The 17,067-nt window shown below is 53.1% G+C and overlaps 5 protein-coding genes across 5 annotated transcripts; 4 read left to right on the top strand and 1 right to left on the bottom strand.

Annotated features, from left to right (window-relative positions):
* Positions 1–33: 33 nt before the first annotated feature.
* Positions 34–4,257, top strand: DACRYDRAFT_104034 (Vps54-domain-containing protein; the record flags this gene model as incomplete). The annotated part of the gene is made up of 11 exons (XM_040767866.1): positions 34–340; positions 393–1,627; positions 1,679–1,755; positions 1,804–1,947; positions 1,999–2,278; positions 2,331–2,684; positions 2,735–2,944; positions 3,000–3,086; positions 3,135–3,257; positions 3,314–3,405; positions 3,456–4,257. 11 exons carry the CDS (start codon positions 34–36, stop codon positions 4,255–4,257), a joined length of 3,711 nt encoding a protein of 1,236 aa, XP_040632443.1.
* A 939-nt stretch (positions 4,258–5,196) lies between these two features.
* Positions 5,197–7,206, top strand: DACRYDRAFT_113631 (uncharacterized protein). Its single transcript, XM_040769666.1, has 2 exons — positions 5,197–5,389; positions 5,441–7,206. Exons 1-2 carry the CDS (start codon positions 5,340–5,342, stop codon positions 6,600–6,602), a joined length of 1,212 nt encoding a protein of 403 aa, XP_040632442.1. The 5' UTR covers positions 5,197–5,339; the 3' UTR covers positions 6,603–7,206.
* Positions 7,207–8,604: 1,398 nt separating this feature from the next.
* DACRYDRAFT_46743 (WD40 repeat-like protein) lies at positions 8,605–11,099 on the top strand (the record flags this gene model as incomplete). Its single annotated transcript, XM_040774724.1, has 12 exons — positions 8,605–8,858; positions 8,909–9,071; positions 9,112–9,248; positions 9,305–9,399; positions 9,455–9,738; positions 9,803–9,937; positions 9,996–10,112; positions 10,166–10,302; positions 10,342–10,428; positions 10,487–10,568; positions 10,637–10,766; positions 10,816–11,099. 12 exons carry the CDS (start codon positions 8,605–8,607, stop codon positions 11,097–11,099), a joined length of 1,905 nt encoding a protein of 634 aa, XP_040632441.1.
* Positions 11,100–13,256: 2,157 nt separating this feature from the next.
* On the top strand, positions 13,257–14,176 carry DACRYDRAFT_19997 (uncharacterized protein). Its single transcript, XM_040771755.1, has 4 exons — positions 13,257–13,607; positions 13,709–13,783; positions 13,858–13,911; positions 13,970–14,176. Exons 1-4 carry the CDS (start codon positions 13,464–13,466, stop codon positions 14,027–14,029), a joined length of 333 nt encoding a protein of 110 aa, XP_040632440.1. The 5' UTR covers positions 13,257–13,463; the 3' UTR covers positions 14,030–14,176.
* Positions 14,177–14,871: 695 nt separating this feature from the next.
* On the bottom strand, positions 14,872–16,809 carry DACRYDRAFT_19995 (uncharacterized protein). Its single transcript, XM_040771754.1, has 7 exons — positions 16,603–16,809; positions 16,514–16,534; positions 16,311–16,366; positions 16,126–16,167; positions 15,939–15,960; positions 15,700–15,800; positions 14,872–15,629 (listed from the first exon to the last, which is right to left on the bottom strand). The coding sequence occupies exons 1-7, from the start codon at positions 16,673–16,675 to the stop codon at positions 15,315–15,317; spliced, it is 630 nt and encodes a 209-aa protein (XP_040632439.1). The 5' UTR covers positions 16,676–16,809; the 3' UTR covers positions 14,872–15,314.
* Positions 16,810–17,067: the final 258 nt, after the last annotated feature.

Genomic DNA, 17,067 nt, shown 5'->3' with positions numbered 1-17,067 from the left:
GTCTCTCCACGCATACATCGGGCATCCTACACCATGGCTTCCCGACCGCCAGATATGGGAGACTCTCCAGGCGAGACGCGCCCATCTTCTCCGGCGGAGAGTGACGATGAGACGTTCTCGAGGCTGGAGCAGGACCCGACGATGACGGTCAGGAATCAAGCGCCCTACCGTTTCAATTGGGCCAAGGCTGGACGAACGAGCATGTCTGAGGCGACGGAGAGTCGTGTTGATTTGAATGAAGGGCATGTTGGACTGGGTACCTTGATGCAAGCGATGGGATCTACCCTGAATCTATCTGCTTTTCCGGCAGAATGGAGCTCGAGCAGGACGGGATTCAATGGTATGCCTGTACCCTACCTGTCTATGCACGTGGATCACAAACGTTGCTGCAGCGATATCTACCGTACTCAACAATCCACATCATAAGCCGGCACCATTGCGTCCGTCACGAGTTCCGTTACCTTCAGTGCCTCCAGCAGATCTTCCGCGTGTACGACGCAAGGACTTCGATGCGTACTTGAAGAGTGTCTCTCCCGAATGGGCAAAGTTCGAGAAGACACTTCGGGAAAGAAGAGTCAATCCGTCTAGCTCGGGCCACATAACACCAATGGGTTTTGGTACGAGCAGCCCGGGGCCATCAAGTTCCACATCCTCGCTTCCGCCGCTCAGTTTAGTCCCTCCCGTCTACTTCGATCCAGAGTTCAACATCGGTAACCCGCGAACGTTTGCCGCAGTCACTGAGCAAGAGAACGAGATGTCGCGCTCTGTCGTGCTGGGTGAAGAAGACATTGCCATGAGTACAGCGGCGCAGGAGAAACTTTCTCAGTATATGGATGTCGTTGAGCAGCACCTCGTGCAGGAAATCGCCCAAAGATCCACGTCCTTCTTCGCGGCACTTACCAACCTGCAAGATCTTCAGACTGAGGGACAACAATGCTTAACACGAATATCCAAGCTGCGGGCGGAGCTGAAAGAGGTTGACGATAAACAGGCGATTAAGGGCTTGGAGGCCGTTCGGCTCCAGGTGAAAAGAGACAACATCGGGCAGGTAATGGCAGCCGTCAAATCCATTCGTGAAGTTGGGGAGACAGTGGGCATGGCGAAGCATCTCATTGGAGGAGGTGAATACTTCGAGGCGCTGGGTCTCATCGAGGATGTTGAAGAGTCTTTGGCACCCGCCCCCTGGCGGGTCCCAGAAACACCATTTCCCTTCACACCGCTTCCGAACGGATCGACCGACATGTCTACCCCGGTTTCTCCGATCACACCTGTAACTCCAAAATTACGAATCCCAAAACAGCGCTCGCCGGCTTTTGATTTGGCCGCACTGAAGGCGCTATCTTCCTTACCAGAGCACCTGCGCGAACTCTCATTTGCAATCAGCAATTCTCTTGAAACGGATCTGGTTGGGGTGTTGCGCGCTGATCTTAGCACACGAATACGACTCAGCGCTCCTGAAGATGTCGCATCGGAGAATGACCCTGTCTTCAGCATCCAGGAAGCAACCGAGCTTCGAGATCGACTCATACCCATGCTGCAGGGCCTGCTACGTGTGAAAGGTGTTGCTTTAGCGATGAAGTCATATCGGGAAGCCGCATTAGCGGAGGTAAAGACGACGGTCAAAATGGTGCGCTTGAACATTCCCTGTCGGCAAGGGTATCTGCTGACGGATATATAGCATCTACCCTCGTCGGACGGAGAGGAAGACGACCCATCTGGGAAGCCCCAAGCACCCAAGCCGTTAGCAGAGCGGAAGTGAGCATTGTCCATGTTCTGGCCGTTCTAGTCTGATTGCACCTACAGTGCTGCTCTGGCGAAAGAGCTGCGAGAGCTGCCACTGCAGGATTATCTGGATCTGTCTAAGCGTCTATATGACAGTCTCATCCGGTGCATCAAAGCTGCTAATTTGCATACGGAGCTTGTCTGGAGCATCATACAACCTATGTTGTGGGTGTCCTACACTTGATAGCCAGACACTTAGTTCACTAATGAACGCAGACCTCCTACTGGGCAGACAAACTCAAACACGAAAATCCCCACCCTCTCAGATCTCGGTGTCGACCACCTGTTGAGCGATCTGTCTGACATAGTGGTCGCGGTAGCGGAAGCGACCAATTCCAGAGTGTCTCGAATTGTAGCTCTACGACAGGAACAACATTCCGCACTGGACTTGAAGGATTTCATGCCGGTCTTCAATGTCTCTTGGGATTTCGTGATCAAGTGCGAGACACTCAGTCAAAGGATGATTCCCAGTCTAAGAGGCACCATGATCTCCCAGGTATGCGAACAGTGGGTTGGACATGAGCTGGTGCTTACCGTGTTGTCTCCAGAGTAAAGCTTTCCTGCTGTCCTTCCATGCTTCGCGCCTTACTCAGTCTGCCACTCTGGTGGAGAACGAGCAGTGGGTTCAGGTGGAAGTATCCGCCGCATCACAACATATCGTTCAGATTATCGTGGACTGCGCAATCAGCGACCCTCCAGAGCTCACCCAAGCAGCAGGTGCAACCACAAACGGTACAATAAGTGGCAAACCGACGAAGCACATCCGCGTGGAAGACAATGCGTACTATGTTGTATCCGCGACTCTGGACGTCTTGAAGCTAGTCCTTGACTACTTACGGGTCATGATCGCAATGTCCATGCTGACTCCGGACGTTATGTACCGTATCATCGAGTTCCTGAAGGTATGATTCTCCCATCATTGCGGGACAATTGGGTCTCACTGCACTCATAGGCATTCAATTCTCGCACTTGCCAAGTCGTTCTGGGTGCTGGTGCGATGAGATCTGCAGGTTTGAAGAACATCACGGCGAAGCATCTCGCCCTTGCTTCACAATCTCTCTCTATTATAATATCTCTTATTTCGTATGTCCGCGAGGCCTTTCGACGACATCTCAGCCCTACACAAGCGGTCATGCTAACAGAATTTGACAAGTTAAAGAGGGTATGCTCCTCATCGTCCGTCTTTATTGCGGCGACATGTTGATTCGGCACCTTAGGACTACCAAGAGCACCAAAACGAGATTCATGCCAAACTCGTTGCCATCATGGGCGACCGGCTTGCAATCCACGTCAAGTCCCTTCTGGTTAGATTTTGCCCATTTTCTTCAAGGGCAGTAGCTGATTTGTTGCAGGACATGCAGTTGGATGCGCCGAAGAACGACCACGGAGCGAGCCCTTACATGGAAATGATTGTAAAGGAAACCGTCACTTTGCACAAGGTCCTATCCCGTTATCTCTCTGCCGCAGTCGTTGAGGTAACTTTGCTTGCATGTCTGCAATTCTGGATGTGAATGCTCAGATTTGCATATAGTATGTGATGGAACAAGTGCTGGGAACGACGAATACCCGCTTGGGGGAGGAATACGGAAAAATCGAACTACCTAGCAAGGACGCTAAAGCAAGGTATTTCCAGAAGTCGCTATCACGCCCGCCGTATCTAACTGCTGGGCTAGACTTCTGCAGGATGCACGCTATTTCGGTGACAAGCTCGGGTCACTTCGCGGTGTGAACATGCCCTCGCCTGGGATGCTAGAGCATGTGCTAACAGAGCGGTCCGCTGCGGGAGAGACTCCCTCTTCGCCTCCGCCGATAATGCCAAGGAAATCTCCCTTCGTTGGTCGGCGTGCGTTCAGTGCTCTTCTGCACCGTGCTACTGTTGAGAAGAAGGATGATGCTTCACCGTCTAACTCACCTCTACCGGAGAAGCACGTCGACGGCAGAAGAGATGAAGCAATGTCTCCGGTACCCGAGAAAGAAGGTCCAGCTGCCATGGGGTCGGTCGTTGCTGATTCCGAGGATGTAACCCCCGCTGCGGATGATCGTGTCGTCGACCTTCAAAGTCCGGCACCGTCCGGTAGAGACCGAACGATGCCGAGCTCATCACATGTCGATCATGTCGCTGAAAATGGCCAGCCCACAGAACACCAAGAAACATTACCGGAGAACGGTGAACTTGAGAACGTATCCAAGAGCGCGGCTTTGCCGGAGACCCCTGAAGTACCCCCGGATGTTGCCGATAAACGCTTGAACAAGGAAATACCCCCTTTACCTCAAAATTCCCAGGACGACGCAGACCATGAGGCGCCCGAGAACTCCTTGTCCGGTTTACCTCCATTACCGCTCTCCCCTACGGACGAAGCGCAAAACCCCCTACTGACAGACGGTGTTGCCGATGTCGTGCGATCTCTCGATACTGTGGCGGAAACAATGCCGTCGAGCGAGCCTCCTCGAGAGGAGGTGATCGCAGCCGGTTGAGCGAGGGCGATGAGTACGGATACCCCCGGCATAAGCGGTCTGCACACGACTAGCGCCCGCATGTGGCGGGCGCAATAGATGCACACTTTATTCTTTCAGGATGCATTGTACGCATAGGATGTCATTGCATGATTGTAGCATTAGCATGTATATTCCTTTCGATACCGCCGACTTGTGGCCGATCTCTAATCTTGTGGATTCTCTTGATGTGGGGTGACCGGTTTCTCCGGCAAGACTTAGTTATAGATGCATTCTTTTTTCTTTTCGAATTCAGCATTGCCATTGAACTCCGCTATCAGAGCTCGGTGAGGGATGCGGTGTGTACAGGAAGGTATATAACCTGCTGATTGACCAGAACAAGTGGGATCAATGATGACAATCGAATCCGCGCCGCCGAATAAAGGCGGGGATCGGCGGAAGCAGATGGTGCGAGCGAGTCCCGTGATACGGGCTTCCGGTGTGGCGAGTACCTCCTTGGCGTGTTTGAGGCATGCGTGGTCACCATCTGGCGCGTCGAGCGCGTCATGGAGCGTAATGTAAAGTTTTCCGCCGGTTTCTGCTTCCGCGTCCCCTCTCTTTAATAGTCTTTAATTCGGCTGGCTGACTCGGTCGCACGTTTCGGCCCAGAGCACTGCACGTTTCTCAAATAAAACACTTCTTATACCTTTAGACCGCGTTGTGTTTATTTATCGCAACACTCATGTTCACCCACTTCCTTCATCGCTGAAACCAGCACCTGCCATCATTGCAGCAAGGCAACTGGTCAAACCAGCATCGGACATCGCATAACCAAACTCCGGTTGCGTACCGACCAAACACACAAAGGCCAAACACACCCCAACACACAAAAGAGAACCGCACAAGACAACGTTTTGCTTCCGTTCAATCACGACAATCTTCTCTGAGCAGTCACCACCTTAGCGCCACCTGGGCGGGGCGAAGGCCTGCAACTTCACCGACTGGGTCCTATAAGACCTTCCTTCCGTTCCACCCTCCGCTTGCTCTCTTTCCTCGTCGTCCTCGTCGTCTCTCTCTCTCTGGTCCGCTCTATCATCGACATCCGGTATTCGTACTCCCTCTTCATGTTCCAAGAGGTCTGCTTTATATGCGGAAAGCCCACCGACGATGGAAGGTGAGCACTGACTCCACATTCACTCTGCGCATATACTGACTTGGCCTTCAGCCTGTATTGCAGCGATGAATGCAAATTTCAAGACTATGTCCCTCCCACCAGTGGCTCTCGGTCCTCTCGCTCGACCTCTGCACACGACATCCACCCAATAACGGACGTACCTGCGCTGTCTCCATATGCGCAGCCAACCGATCCGGATTCTGATGTTCCCGAGCATTACCTCGGCGAGTCGGCACTGCAAATCACCCCTTCCACCTCACCGACCTCCTCGTTATACACGGATGACGAGGACGAGGAAGATTTGATGGAACGACAACCTGACGCCCGCGTACTGGCCAAGAGTCTTCCCCATGACATGCAGAACTTCGACCGCCAAGCCACTGTCGTTGGATTCCAGTCATATCAGGTGATCCTGAGCAACTACCAGCGCCCTCCACCAAGGCCTAAGCACCCCAACCTCTCGGTGCCCGTTGCGAGTCAGACTCCCGTCAATCTACGTTTCCACCGGATACCCGCAAGGACCAACGGATTCCATTCACCACCCCTCCGCCCACACACGCGGGGGAAGGAACAGCGATCGGTCTCCGATCGCCTCGTGCGATCATCTCAATCTTCGCCGTCTCGTCGTCACTCGTTTCCTACGCTGGCAAATCTGGGGCTCAATCTGCCATCGCCACAGCCTTCGCCACAGCTCCGGCCCACAAAGCCCTCGCGTCCGAAGCATAGCCTCGTCTCTCGCCACTCGACATCCTCTTGTCAACAGCGCCCAAAACTTGAGATGACTGTGAAGCGTGTGGATACCACTCAGCACAGCTCGCCAGAGACGCCCAAGGTTGTGCAACAGCCGCGTCAAACGGAAGCGCAAGCATTTGCGGCGATGGCTCGCGCCCGCGGATCATCCGGCTCACGAACCCGCCTCGACGATGATATTCTTACTACACCAACGCAGCCACGGGATGACGATCGTGGGAGATCTCGGACACGCCAGCCACCCAGTGCTTCTCGGTCCAGATCTCGTTCGGCGTCAAGGTCGAAGTCGCACCTTGGCGGGTTTACACCTGCTTATGATGCGAATGCGGCTGAAGACCGCCAGGGACGGCGATCGACTCGTGGACTATTATTACCTGCCTTCGGAATCGGTGCGCTCACACGGAGCAAGGATCCGTCGGCGGAGAGAGAGGAGTTTAGAGGAAGGAAGGGCAGGGTGTTTTGACAATATCGGACTGAAACACGTTATACCCTGCCTGGACGACATCGCATGAAACCCGCAGCCTTTCTTTCCTCTTCTGATAACTGGCACCAAATCATTATGATTCCCTTTCAATGGACGACGACACAACAATGACCGAAAACCCAAGCAAGAAATTCAAGCAATCGAAAACTCCGAGCATCAACTGCCTTATCATTTTGTAATCTTTCTGCATCTTCAACGACTTGCACCCCACTCTCCTTCTTTCAAGTTTCCTCAAGCCCAAAAGTGTATCGTGCTGGCTTTTCCCCACGAACGCACCCAAAAGGAGCGCTTGGCCTCGTTCCGCCCATTCACTCCACTCCTATGAATCGTCACTCCGTGCAAGGTCACTTTCCAGTACTTTCGTACCGCAGAGCGGGAACCAGTCGAGTATTATTATTATCTATCCTTGCGTTCACGTATTACCCAAGGACTTGTAGCCTCGCTCCCTTGTCTCGTTTCACGATCCATGAACTTATTCGCATTTGACTCTGAACCACCGCTTCCATTCACTTGTGCTCCTCCCATTTTGTAGATAGCATTAGGTCAGGCTGCAAAGAGCAACAGAAATAAGAGATAAGAACTGAGAACAATGTGTACATATATATTGTGTGATTAGTTATCGGTGTGATACGCCAGTAATGATACGCCAGTAATGATACGCCAGTAACAGGGGTCTGGAGGTAATTCCTCCGATGACCCCTTTCGGGCGCATTTTGCCTACCATGACCCCTCGGGCGCAAATCCCTGAAATGACCCCAAATACCGCCCCTAAGTAACCAAATAAGGAAAGCAGTGGCTGTGGCAATAGAAGCACGTGTCTCCGGTGAATCCAACGATGCGTTTTGTGAATGTTTTGCTATCAGAACAGACCTTTTTCAAAAGACAAGCTGGTTGGCATTGTGTATGGTATCTATTATTTTCAAGAACTGCTGCAAAATTCATTGCCTTGCCGTAAAAGTGCGGTGTTTCCTCACCTATGTTTACGATGGTGAAAATCGGTGAATTATTATACGAGGCATCAATGCAGAATTAATTTATATACTGTAACATAACTAATGAAAAAACAAGACAAAGCTTGCGAATTAATTTTCGGAATATGCTTTATAAACCGACATGAAGAGACCGGACCCTAGCGCATCTTGAACTGCTACCACCTCTTTTATCAATTGGAAGGTCCGTGGTTGCTTAGGGCAGGCCTTGGGGTCATTTCAGGGATTTGCACCCGAGGGGTCATGGTAGGCAAAATGCGCCCGAAAGGGGTCATCGGAGGAATTACCTCCAGGGGCCTGTAATGCATGGTATCACGTGTAGAAGACCAATGAGACGGAGGCTGACTTGACCTCACATTGATCGCCTGAATAGGGAGGGCCTACTGGTCGTCATACTGCCGCTCGACTGCACCGCGGGCAACGTCCTCGACCGTCTTGACCACCACCTTAACCGCCGTCTGGACCTTACTTTACCCTCTTTCCTCACCGCCGCGCATGGGCGCAATCTGAAGGAGCGAACCGCAACAACCATAGATCCCGAGAGCATTGCGCGGTCCTCCCTGGACCGTGATCTACCCTTGGTTATCTACACCCAGAGCCCTGCGACTGGCCCAGGCGTTCCGACAGCACACCCATCCCCCAGCGCCGGCTACGACGACTCCTCTCAGCGCCCAAGTGGCCTGGAGCTCCGCCTCGCCGGCTCACCCATCATCCCCGTCCCCTATCCCCCTATTGCCAACGTGACCCTCCGAAGTACATCGTCGTCGCGCGTGCGACCGCGCGCTTCGTCGCCTTCGGACCCCCCGGACAGCCAGGACTCTCTCTCTCGCAAGCGCGCACGCTTGTCGAAGAGCCCCCTTCTGCGCACCGACAGCCTACCACCACACACGATGTCGGATAGACGCGGACGAAGCTCCCGCTCTCCGCTCTCTGCCGACATACACGTAATCACTATGCAACCACCTGAGCCGGAAACTTCGTCTCTAATGAGCATGGACATCATTCCGGACTTTCTCCAAAGGCCAATCGTACGCCCAGCATCATCTCAGTCATCATTCGATAATGAACCCGTGGCTGGCCCGTCTAATGGTCATTACATCGCTAATGGTCATACTGAGACGAATGGTTTCAGGGTCAGTATCCGAAGAGTCGAGCCCCCGGGGAGAGGGATGTATGCAGGTTCTTCGGTAGACAGGGAGGAGTTCGTACGATTGGTTTTGCAAGGATTGCGGGACGTGGGTTACGTGTATGCGCTATTCCGTTCGTTCCGCTTCTTTCCGCTCATGCCGTGTGTAGTGAAGCTGCAGCGACATTGGAGGCGGAGTCGGGGTACACGTTGGAATCGTCTTCTGTGGCCGATTTCCGTGAATGTGTCCTCAATGGCCAGTGGGGTCGCGTTGAGTCATCGTTGACCAGTTTGGGAGTCGTAATGGAGGAGGATCTGCGCGTGAGCCCTGCCGTCCGATAATCAGGCTGACCGGTGACTCACAACTTGACAGTATGTGAGATTCCTCGTTTGCGAGCAGAAATTCCTCGAGTATCTCGAGAATCGTCAGCTCGATGTTGCATTGGAGGTGTTACGAGAAGAGATAACCCCGCTACAGCAAGAGCCACAGCGAACTTACGCATTATCAGGGTGAGCACCTTCCTTGTTTTTTCTCTTTCGTATTTTCTGATCTGCATAATTTCCAGTCTTATGATGTGTGATCCCAAGGACTTGCATACACGAGCACAGTGGGATGGTGCGGCTGGTCGGTCTCGGGAAGTATTACTTAATAGGCTACAACGTTCGTCGCTCAAATAATCTCGCCGCTCTTTGGGCTCGATTTGACCACATGACAGGCTATATTCCCTCGTCCATAATGATCCCTCCACGGCGGTTAGAAACTCTTCTCAATCAGGCACGGCAACTTCAATCAAACGCATGCATCTATCATACTTCAACTCGACCATTTTCGCTATACATTGATCATCAGTGTGACCGGACCGAATTCCCCCTGCATACCACTATGATCCTCGCGGACCACCAGGACGAAATTTGGCATTTAGCATGGAGCAATGATGGAACCCGACTAGCCACTGCGAGTCGGGATCAGTCAGTTATCATTTGGCGAATAGGAGTAAGTGTTTACCATCCCGCGGATCACGCTCTATTTATAAACGTCGCCGCTGACTGCTTTCTGTATCCAGGCTGATCCGAACGATTGTGCCCTGGAGCAGAGATTACGAGAACACGCGAACGCCGTCAGCTTCGTGGCCTGGTCACCAGACAACAACGTGTTACTCACCGCCGCTGAGGCGACGATCAAGATGTGGAATCCCAAGGTACTGTCTGGATATCATCTTACTCTTGTTCCATACATCTTTTCACACGTTCGTGCAGACCGGACTGTGCATCAAGAGTATCCTCGGACATGAGGATACCGTTTGCAGCCTCGTTTGGCGACGAGACGGATCTGGATTTATATCTGGTGGAATGGACCAGAAGATACTCTTTTGGGTGAGCACACGTGTCATGGGCCGCAGAGGTACTGGTCTGACCCATCTTTCTAGGACAAGGACGGGAAGCAACTAGATAGTTTGGAACAAATACCGATACGCATGTCTTCCGTAGCGATTTCGCCAGATGAGCGATGGCTCGTCGTGGCTGGCATGCTTGCGAATCCGACAAAGACACTTGTACGAGCAGAGTCTTCGCCATCGTCGCGGTCGCAGTCCCAATCGCCGAGAAACGGGAACGGCGCACAGAATCCGGCCCTGACGGGGAAGCAGACTCGCTTCACGGTTTATGACCTTCGAACAAAGGAGGAACATGCGTAAGCCCTTATTTGTGCCTAGCCCCGCCGTCGATCCTCATCTATGCTTCCACCGTAGTTCCATCGACATGACCGGGGAAATTACCAGTGTTACGATCTCGTCGGATTCAAATTTTGGCCTTATAAACCACTCCCCGGATGTAAGTGCCGGGCATCACCGCTTATGGTTGTGGAGGAGTCTAATTATTCTGCCTGTTGCCATCTGTAGGGTGTCATGTTATGGAGTCTTGAGGAACCGAAGCTCGTTCGCAAGTATGCAGGACAGAAGCAGACCAAACATGTTATCCGAAGTTGCTTCGGCGGACCCGGAGAGAATTTTGTGCTGAGTGGTAGCGAAGGTTGGCGCATACTCCGACGAACTACAATCAATTCTGACACCGGGAATAGATACCAATGTGTACGTTTGGCATAAGGAGTCTGGTACCCCTTTGGAAATCCTCCAAGGACACGGACAAGGAAGCGTGAATGCTGTAGCGTGGAACCCCTGCCAAGAGGCCATGTTTGCGACTTGTTCGGACGACCACACCGTGCGCATATGGGGCAAAGATCCACCCGGCTTCATAACATCCATAACTGAGTCGACTACGGAGGATATCCCACCGCAGGTCAGTACCCTGTCACGGGACCCTCCGACCCTACGCTGGGATGATGCGAGGGAGATGTTTTTATAATCTGTATTTTGCCTGTTTCATTTGAGTTTATTTCCGTCACCCGTCATCCGTCACTCGTTGCATTGTTCACCATCATTTCTTCCCTCTTTCTTTCGCCTTTTACCGTGTCACATTATCTGCATGCTCCACTATTCCTCGCAATGTCCACAACAATTCTGCCAGCATCATTCTTGTCATCGATAGAACGAATAGGAAGCACTGTGCCATTTAAACGCCTTATATGTATAAAGGATCAGAGGAAGTCAGTATCCCAGATCGGGTTGCGGGCTCCCCTTCCAGCCACTTCCGCACTTCCGCGGAGCGTGTAAAAGAGCAAGGAGCGCGGGGTCCTTCCTTTGTAGCCGACGGGGATTAGCGAGCGAGTCTATTTTACAAATAGACAAAGGACCCATGCCACCCATAATTGCGCGGCTGAAAACCCGGCCAATTCGCCAGATTGACCAGAAGTCGGTCGGTCGGCGGTGATCGGCCACCGCAACCATACGCAGCGTATCTGGAGAGCCTGAGACGACCCAGGGGAGACAGGTTGCGCCTGCTACATCGGGTCCATTCGCAAACTCTGGCCACTTCACGACTCCACGATTCGTGTATGCCGGTTATTTGCAGAAGCATAGAAGCTGCTGGACAGGTGACTCCTCCTCCGCTAGCGTATGCATTGTCGGGCCCCGTACGGGAAAGGAGAGGGATCAGTGGTGCTTTCTTTTTCTGCCACCTCCTTCGTGGCCATTATCCGCGTTGAACACGGAGAGACACCACAAGGGGCCCGAAACTCCGAATTCTCCCAGGGTCTGAGATCTCTAGCATCTATGCATAGGTCGGAAAACCAATGCCCGGGCAGTGGTTGGGGTACTGCTGTGTGTTGTTGCACTATATTGATGAGGTTGTTGATGATTAACGCGCGGTCTAGTTCAGGGTGCGGAATAAACTTCCTTATAATTACCGGCGAAGTTCCGCCTTCTGCCCGATAACCAGGGACGGAAAGTCGGAAGGTGCAGGATGAGGTGAAGTGAAGGAAGGAGTAGGAGAAGGGGGGCTGAACAAGGTTGGACCGGCTGACACGGCGGGTTGGTGAACCGGGGACAGGCAGCACATGCCGCGTTTACGAGAGGTGCGAGGGAGGACTGCATGAACAAGAATATGCAAGGTCGTGATGTTACGGCAGCACCTGGTTGTGGGGTGAAGGGAAGTGGTTTTGCCCATCGTGGGGTAAACCGGCGGTAGGGCCAGGGGTCATTCCTGTACCAGGCAGGATGTGACTGAGTGCCCCTGGACATCTGCGCGGGGGATGTGCCTGTCCAGAACGATTTCCCATGCCAGACTGGCTGGCAGATATCTGTTTCGGTGGAAGTAGACGAAGGAGGATGTGAAGCGGGATATTTTCGTGAGTAGAATGCGAAAATGCCCATGTTGAGGGGTCCCGCGCCGCGCAGAAGGTAAAGAAGAATGTTCTAGCCGGATGAATATTTGATTGCTTCTGTAAATAAGGGAAGGTTGTCGAGATCCGCAGGCAGATGCGGTAGGAAGAATGGATGAGGATGCGGTTGCCCTGCGCGACGGGGAACGTCGAACGCCAGCTCATTGTTAGGATGTGTTGAACTGGGGAACAAAGGAGACAGGATGGATAGGCCACGGGATAGGGAGCATGCGGCGGAAGGGTGCTGTTGGCTTCGGCCGGGATGAAATCGGAATGGATGATGGAGAGGAGGAGACACCGCCGGGAGATTTGTACTAATACCGATAATGCCGCATATGCCGCGGAGCTTCTTGTTCTAAAGTTTCACGTCCGAGACCTGGCAGAATAGTTTAGCAGTCAGGGACCCACAATACATCGATGACGTAGATTGCGGTCATACAATGGGTGATGCATTGTCATTGATGATGCGCAACCTTGCTCACTATGAAACGAGGCTCCAATGGATAATAAGACAGTTCAAAGTATATAAAGACGACGTTGCAATTGTATTTGTAATTTTCTTTTCTCTTTTCCCCCACCATCCGCATAGTAACAAGACGCTGACAATGGCCAATCAATCCCAAAATGACCAGGCACAGGCTCCTGCCGATCATCTAATAGGTATGTCCATGTGCAATTTCGCGGTATCAATCACCCACCCCGCCTTCCCCCCGTCTCGGGTATCCCTGGTGACTAACATCTCCCGGTCCGCCTCTTGTTTTCTACCTCGACTCTTTCAATTCTCTTCTCTTCCTCTTGCACACCATCGATCGCTTCCTCCATTATTGCCAACTACGTGAACTCGATTTGTCGATGCGACCTTCACAACATCTTCTGTGTACCTGAACGCTTCCTCCACCGTCATAGACCGCACTGGCAAGGACAGGAAGCGCAATGAGCCTTCGGATGGCATGACGGCTGGTGAATCACGCCCACAGGTCGCCAAGGACGGTGGAGATGCTGAGACCGAGCAACCCCCGCCTCCTGGCGAGGTTTACCCTCCACAGCTGCACGCCGGCAAGGTCGGGCTAGGTCCAATGTATCATCAAGGACCCGTACGTCTCTTATCCCCCTACTACGCTTCTTAGTTTTCTGCACCCTGCAATTGTCCGCGCGATCATGGAGCATACTCATATATGTCTTCTGCTCCGGGTAGGACCTCGCGGATCGTATAGGCGGATTCCAGGAAGAGCTGAGGGGAAAGATTACGCATAACGCCGAACGAGTCCAGGTAAGCAACAGGGGTCTTCGCGGTGAACCGCTATATTCGGCCGACTTCGCTCACACGACCGTGTGGGCGTCTAGCATGGACACGACAGGATGACAGGCGAGTTGAAGCGTAAGGAACAGGAAGAGTATGTAAGTCCAACTATCCACCCCCAACTTTAGAAGCAATATCTCACCCTCGTTTTGCCAGGATGCGTCAAACCCGTTCGAGACCACTGAAGAAACGAAGGGGAAGGAAAAAGCCGAGTGAGGTGGGATCCGTACTTCTGGATCGGTATAGTCGCGTATGGGTGTGCGCATGGGGGCACGGCTGGGAAAGGAAATGCATGGGGTGCGACTGTGGGAACGAGCAATGCAATGTGTGGAAGGCGGGGAATGCCTCAACGGAGTGTAGGACCTAGCAAATGTTGGAAGTCTCGGAAATTGGAGAGACATTTGTTCATCTTTGTTGCGTGATGGGCTGATGCGCCGTATAGGACCAATCGGCGCGCGCCTCACACCACATAATTGGGGGGCTGGCCCAGGCTTCCGCGAATATGCTGGATCTCAGCGCGGCAGGCCGAACAGAAGATTGAGATGGAAAGCTCCGTTGGTGACAGCGGACAATCATCGACATTCATCCCTGTTCGTGAAAGCACCGCGGGGATGATCTGACCACCCAAGCCGTGCGGCAGCCGAGCTCTCACCACTCCAACGGAGTCAGTCTGAGTAATTTCTATTTATTGTCATTGCTGCGCTGCGCCGACCTCCCGGGTCCCCCTCAGAATTTGTCATGCGGTCCAAAATCCAGCTCCGGTCTTATCTGATCACCATCACCATCTATCGCTATCGATCCGCGCGCAGGGTAAAATCTATTCAGTCGCGGAGCATCGCCTTTATTGCCCCGGATCGGGCCTTTGTCCGGCGCCTCGGTTGACCTCTTCACACGCTCCGAAGGATGGTCAGTCTGCGTCAATTGTATTGCTTAAACGGGTCACCACATGTACCGACCAGAAAGTATAAATTATTGCACCGTGCATGAGAACAATGGATATAATAAGTTAACTGAACGCACGATACAACTCTGGGCATAGGGGCATGATTGCGTGGGGGATGTATACAACCGGTCCACATGAATAGGTGGCACGATCGGACAGGTGCCCCGGTATCGAGGGCGATACCGGCGGGAGAAGGCATAACCCAGAGCCGCCCATGCCCTCGGGAGGCCAGCATGTCGCAGAATTTATTGCGGAACGAAGAACGCGGAATCAGTACGGGAGACAGAACGCGGTCCTCCCATCGCATTTTATCTGTCGTTGCCGATGCCGGATTTAGGAAGGGCGGGCCGTGACGGTGCGCCTGCGGCTGACGACCTTGTTCTCGACCCCGAGAAGAAAGAAGCGTTGATTCTTGATGATGAAGATGGCGCGTCGGCGGAGCTTGGTCGTGAAGCAGATGAAGAGGTGATCGTAGGATTGAATAGGGGTGTTACATTCGACCCGTGGGATAAACGCGAGAGGGTACTGCCTGAGGATGGCGATGATGGGCCTGGCCGTTTATAAACGGACGTGGGAGGCACCGAGTGACCGAATTGACGGTTGTTTGCCACGGCGGCACGCCGGGCTTTCTGCATAAGTGAATGACCGGCTGTCGGCCTTCCCCCCGCAGCTGAAGAAGGGGTTGCGTGAGAACGAACTGGGGAACAGGAATGGTACGATCGACGCACATGAAAATGCACGTCGTTTGGCCGGAGGGGCCTTTTCAATCACCTTGATCTGCTTCGCTTCCTTCTCGTGGGCGAGGGCCTTGTAGTTGTTCTTCATCTTCTCCTGCAGCAGAGCGAATTTGGCATCACGGGCTGACTCTGCCTCCTATAGAATGGAATGGGGACGGTCAGGGTCAGTGAGACCCACGAAAATTCAGGCAGATGGGGAATCTCACATCGTACACCTCGCGCCAGGAGCCGGGGAGATCGAATTGACCGCTGTCGACTGCTCGGCGAATCTCGATGAACTCGCTGGTGCAGAGGGCCTTCCATATTTCTGCGATCATCATCGCCATCGAGGGTGGGGATCAAGGGAAGGATCGAAAGGGAGACGGAAGAGAAAATTCCGAGTCAGATAGAACGAGCGGAGTTTCAGTGCCTTGTCTATTTTCTCGCGCCCATGCCGCGCGCTCACCTTCGTCTAGATCGATCAGATGCTAGAAGATGATCAGAAGCGCTCGTGGGCGGAGTCGACAAGGGGGGAGAAACAAATGTGCCGACCGTTTAGCGCGCGGGGCTTAGACGGGGTCCAACACATAGCTGGCAGAAGAAGGGAAGGGGAACGAGGGCGAAAAAGGGAGGGAGGGCTAGAGCTCACTCACCGGCGAGTTTTCCTCCACCCGATGAAGTTGCTGTGCATCCATCTGTGGAACGGACACGGAACGGACCGCGCCGAGCAAGAAATGATTAGACCATCGACCCCGGGGAGTTGGACGAAGAACGTGCGAGATGAGCGAACAAGGCGTGGGGAGATGCAGGAAACGGAGGGGGGATGCACGGGACTTACACGTATGAGGAACGGTTTGACCGTCTCGTATGACATCTGGCCGAAGCTTGTGACGCCTGTTGCGGGGACCCGATGAGAAATAACCCCCAAGGGTTGACCGGGAGGACAAGGCGGAGAGCGAGGTGGGGATTGAAGGAAGAAAAGGGATACCGGATCCGGATTAGGAAACAACGTTATCTTTACGTAGGGGAGAGGTCACGCACTAGGGAGATTGTTGTAAACGACTGGTGCCGCCCGGACATTGCCAGTTGTGAGCGCGACCCGGGAGGATAACAGAGCGAGCAGAGCGTACCGCGGATGCAGAGTTCTTTCAGGCTGGGCAGAATGGGGCGGGGCTGCTCTGGCCGCTCCGCTCCCATGTCCATACCTGTGGGCTGGACAGGAAAGGAAAGTACTGGCCGGGAGCGAGGACTGCCGGTTGAGGTTGGTGAAGTTTCGAATTCGCCCGGTTGCAAAAACAAGAAAGAAAGGGATGTTAAGGAATTAGAAAGAGGAAATTCGGGGGATCGGGCACAAGACCGGGTGATGAGCCGGATGACGAGAGGGGAGGGAGGGGGGGAATAGGAATTTAAGCTGGCGATGAGAAAAAAGGGATGTGTGATTATGGTATCAAGTGACAAGTTGTTGAGACTTACGAGAGACAATTGAAGTTGTTGAACGGAGAATGGATGCGATGAGATGGCGAAAAAATGAGACCAGGCGGAGGCAAGCTAGAGACGTGTGAATGTTGATATTGTTAGCGGTTTGTAACAGGGAC

The sequence above is a fragment of the Dacryopinax primogenitus genome (assembly GCF_000292625.1).
Source record: "Dacryopinax primogenitus strain DJM-731 SS1 chromosome Unknown DACRYscaffold_2, whole genome shotgun sequence".
Taxonomy (NCBI): Eukaryota; Fungi; Basidiomycota; class Dacrymycetes; order Dacrymycetales; family Dacrymycetaceae; genus Dacryopinax; species Dacryopinax primogenitus.
This window is presented reverse-complemented; position numbering and strand designations above follow the sequence as displayed.

Excerpts from the sequence above, each read along its gene's own strand:
- DACRYDRAFT_113631 (XM_040769666.1), top strand. The coding sequence starts at position 5,340 with ATGTTCCAAGAGGTCTGCTTTATATGCGGAAAGCCCACCGACGATGGA. Across the intron at positions 5,390-5,440 it reads AAGCCCACCGACGATGGAAG|CCTGTATTGCAGCGATGAAT; the intron begins GTGAGCACTGAC and ends CTTGGCCTTCAG.
- DACRYDRAFT_19997 (XM_040771755.1), top strand. The coding sequence starts at position 13,464 with ATGACGGCTGGTGAATCACGCCCACAGGTCGCCAAGGACGGTGGAGAT. Across the intron at positions 13,784-13,857 it reads ATAACGCCGAACGAGTCCAG|CATGGACACGACAGGATGAC; the intron begins GTAAGCAACAGG and ends GTGGGCGTCTAG. Across the intron at positions 13,912-13,969 it reads GTAAGGAACAGGAAGAGTAT|GATGCGTCAAACCCGTTCGA; the intron begins GTAAGTCCAACT and ends TCGTTTTGCCAG.
- DACRYDRAFT_19995 (XM_040771754.1), bottom strand. The coding sequence starts at position 16,675 with ATGGACATGGGAGCGGAGCGGCCAGAGCAGCCCCGCCCCATTCTGCCC. Across the intron at positions 16,367-16,513 it reads CGTTTACAACAATCTCCCTA|GCGTCACAAGCTTCGGCCAG; the intron begins GTGCGTGACCTC and ends TCCCCGCAACAG. Across the intron at positions 15,961-16,125 it reads GGGTGGAGGAAAACTCGCCG|CATCTGATCGATCTAGACGA; the intron begins GTGAGTGAGCTC and ends ATCATCTTCTAG.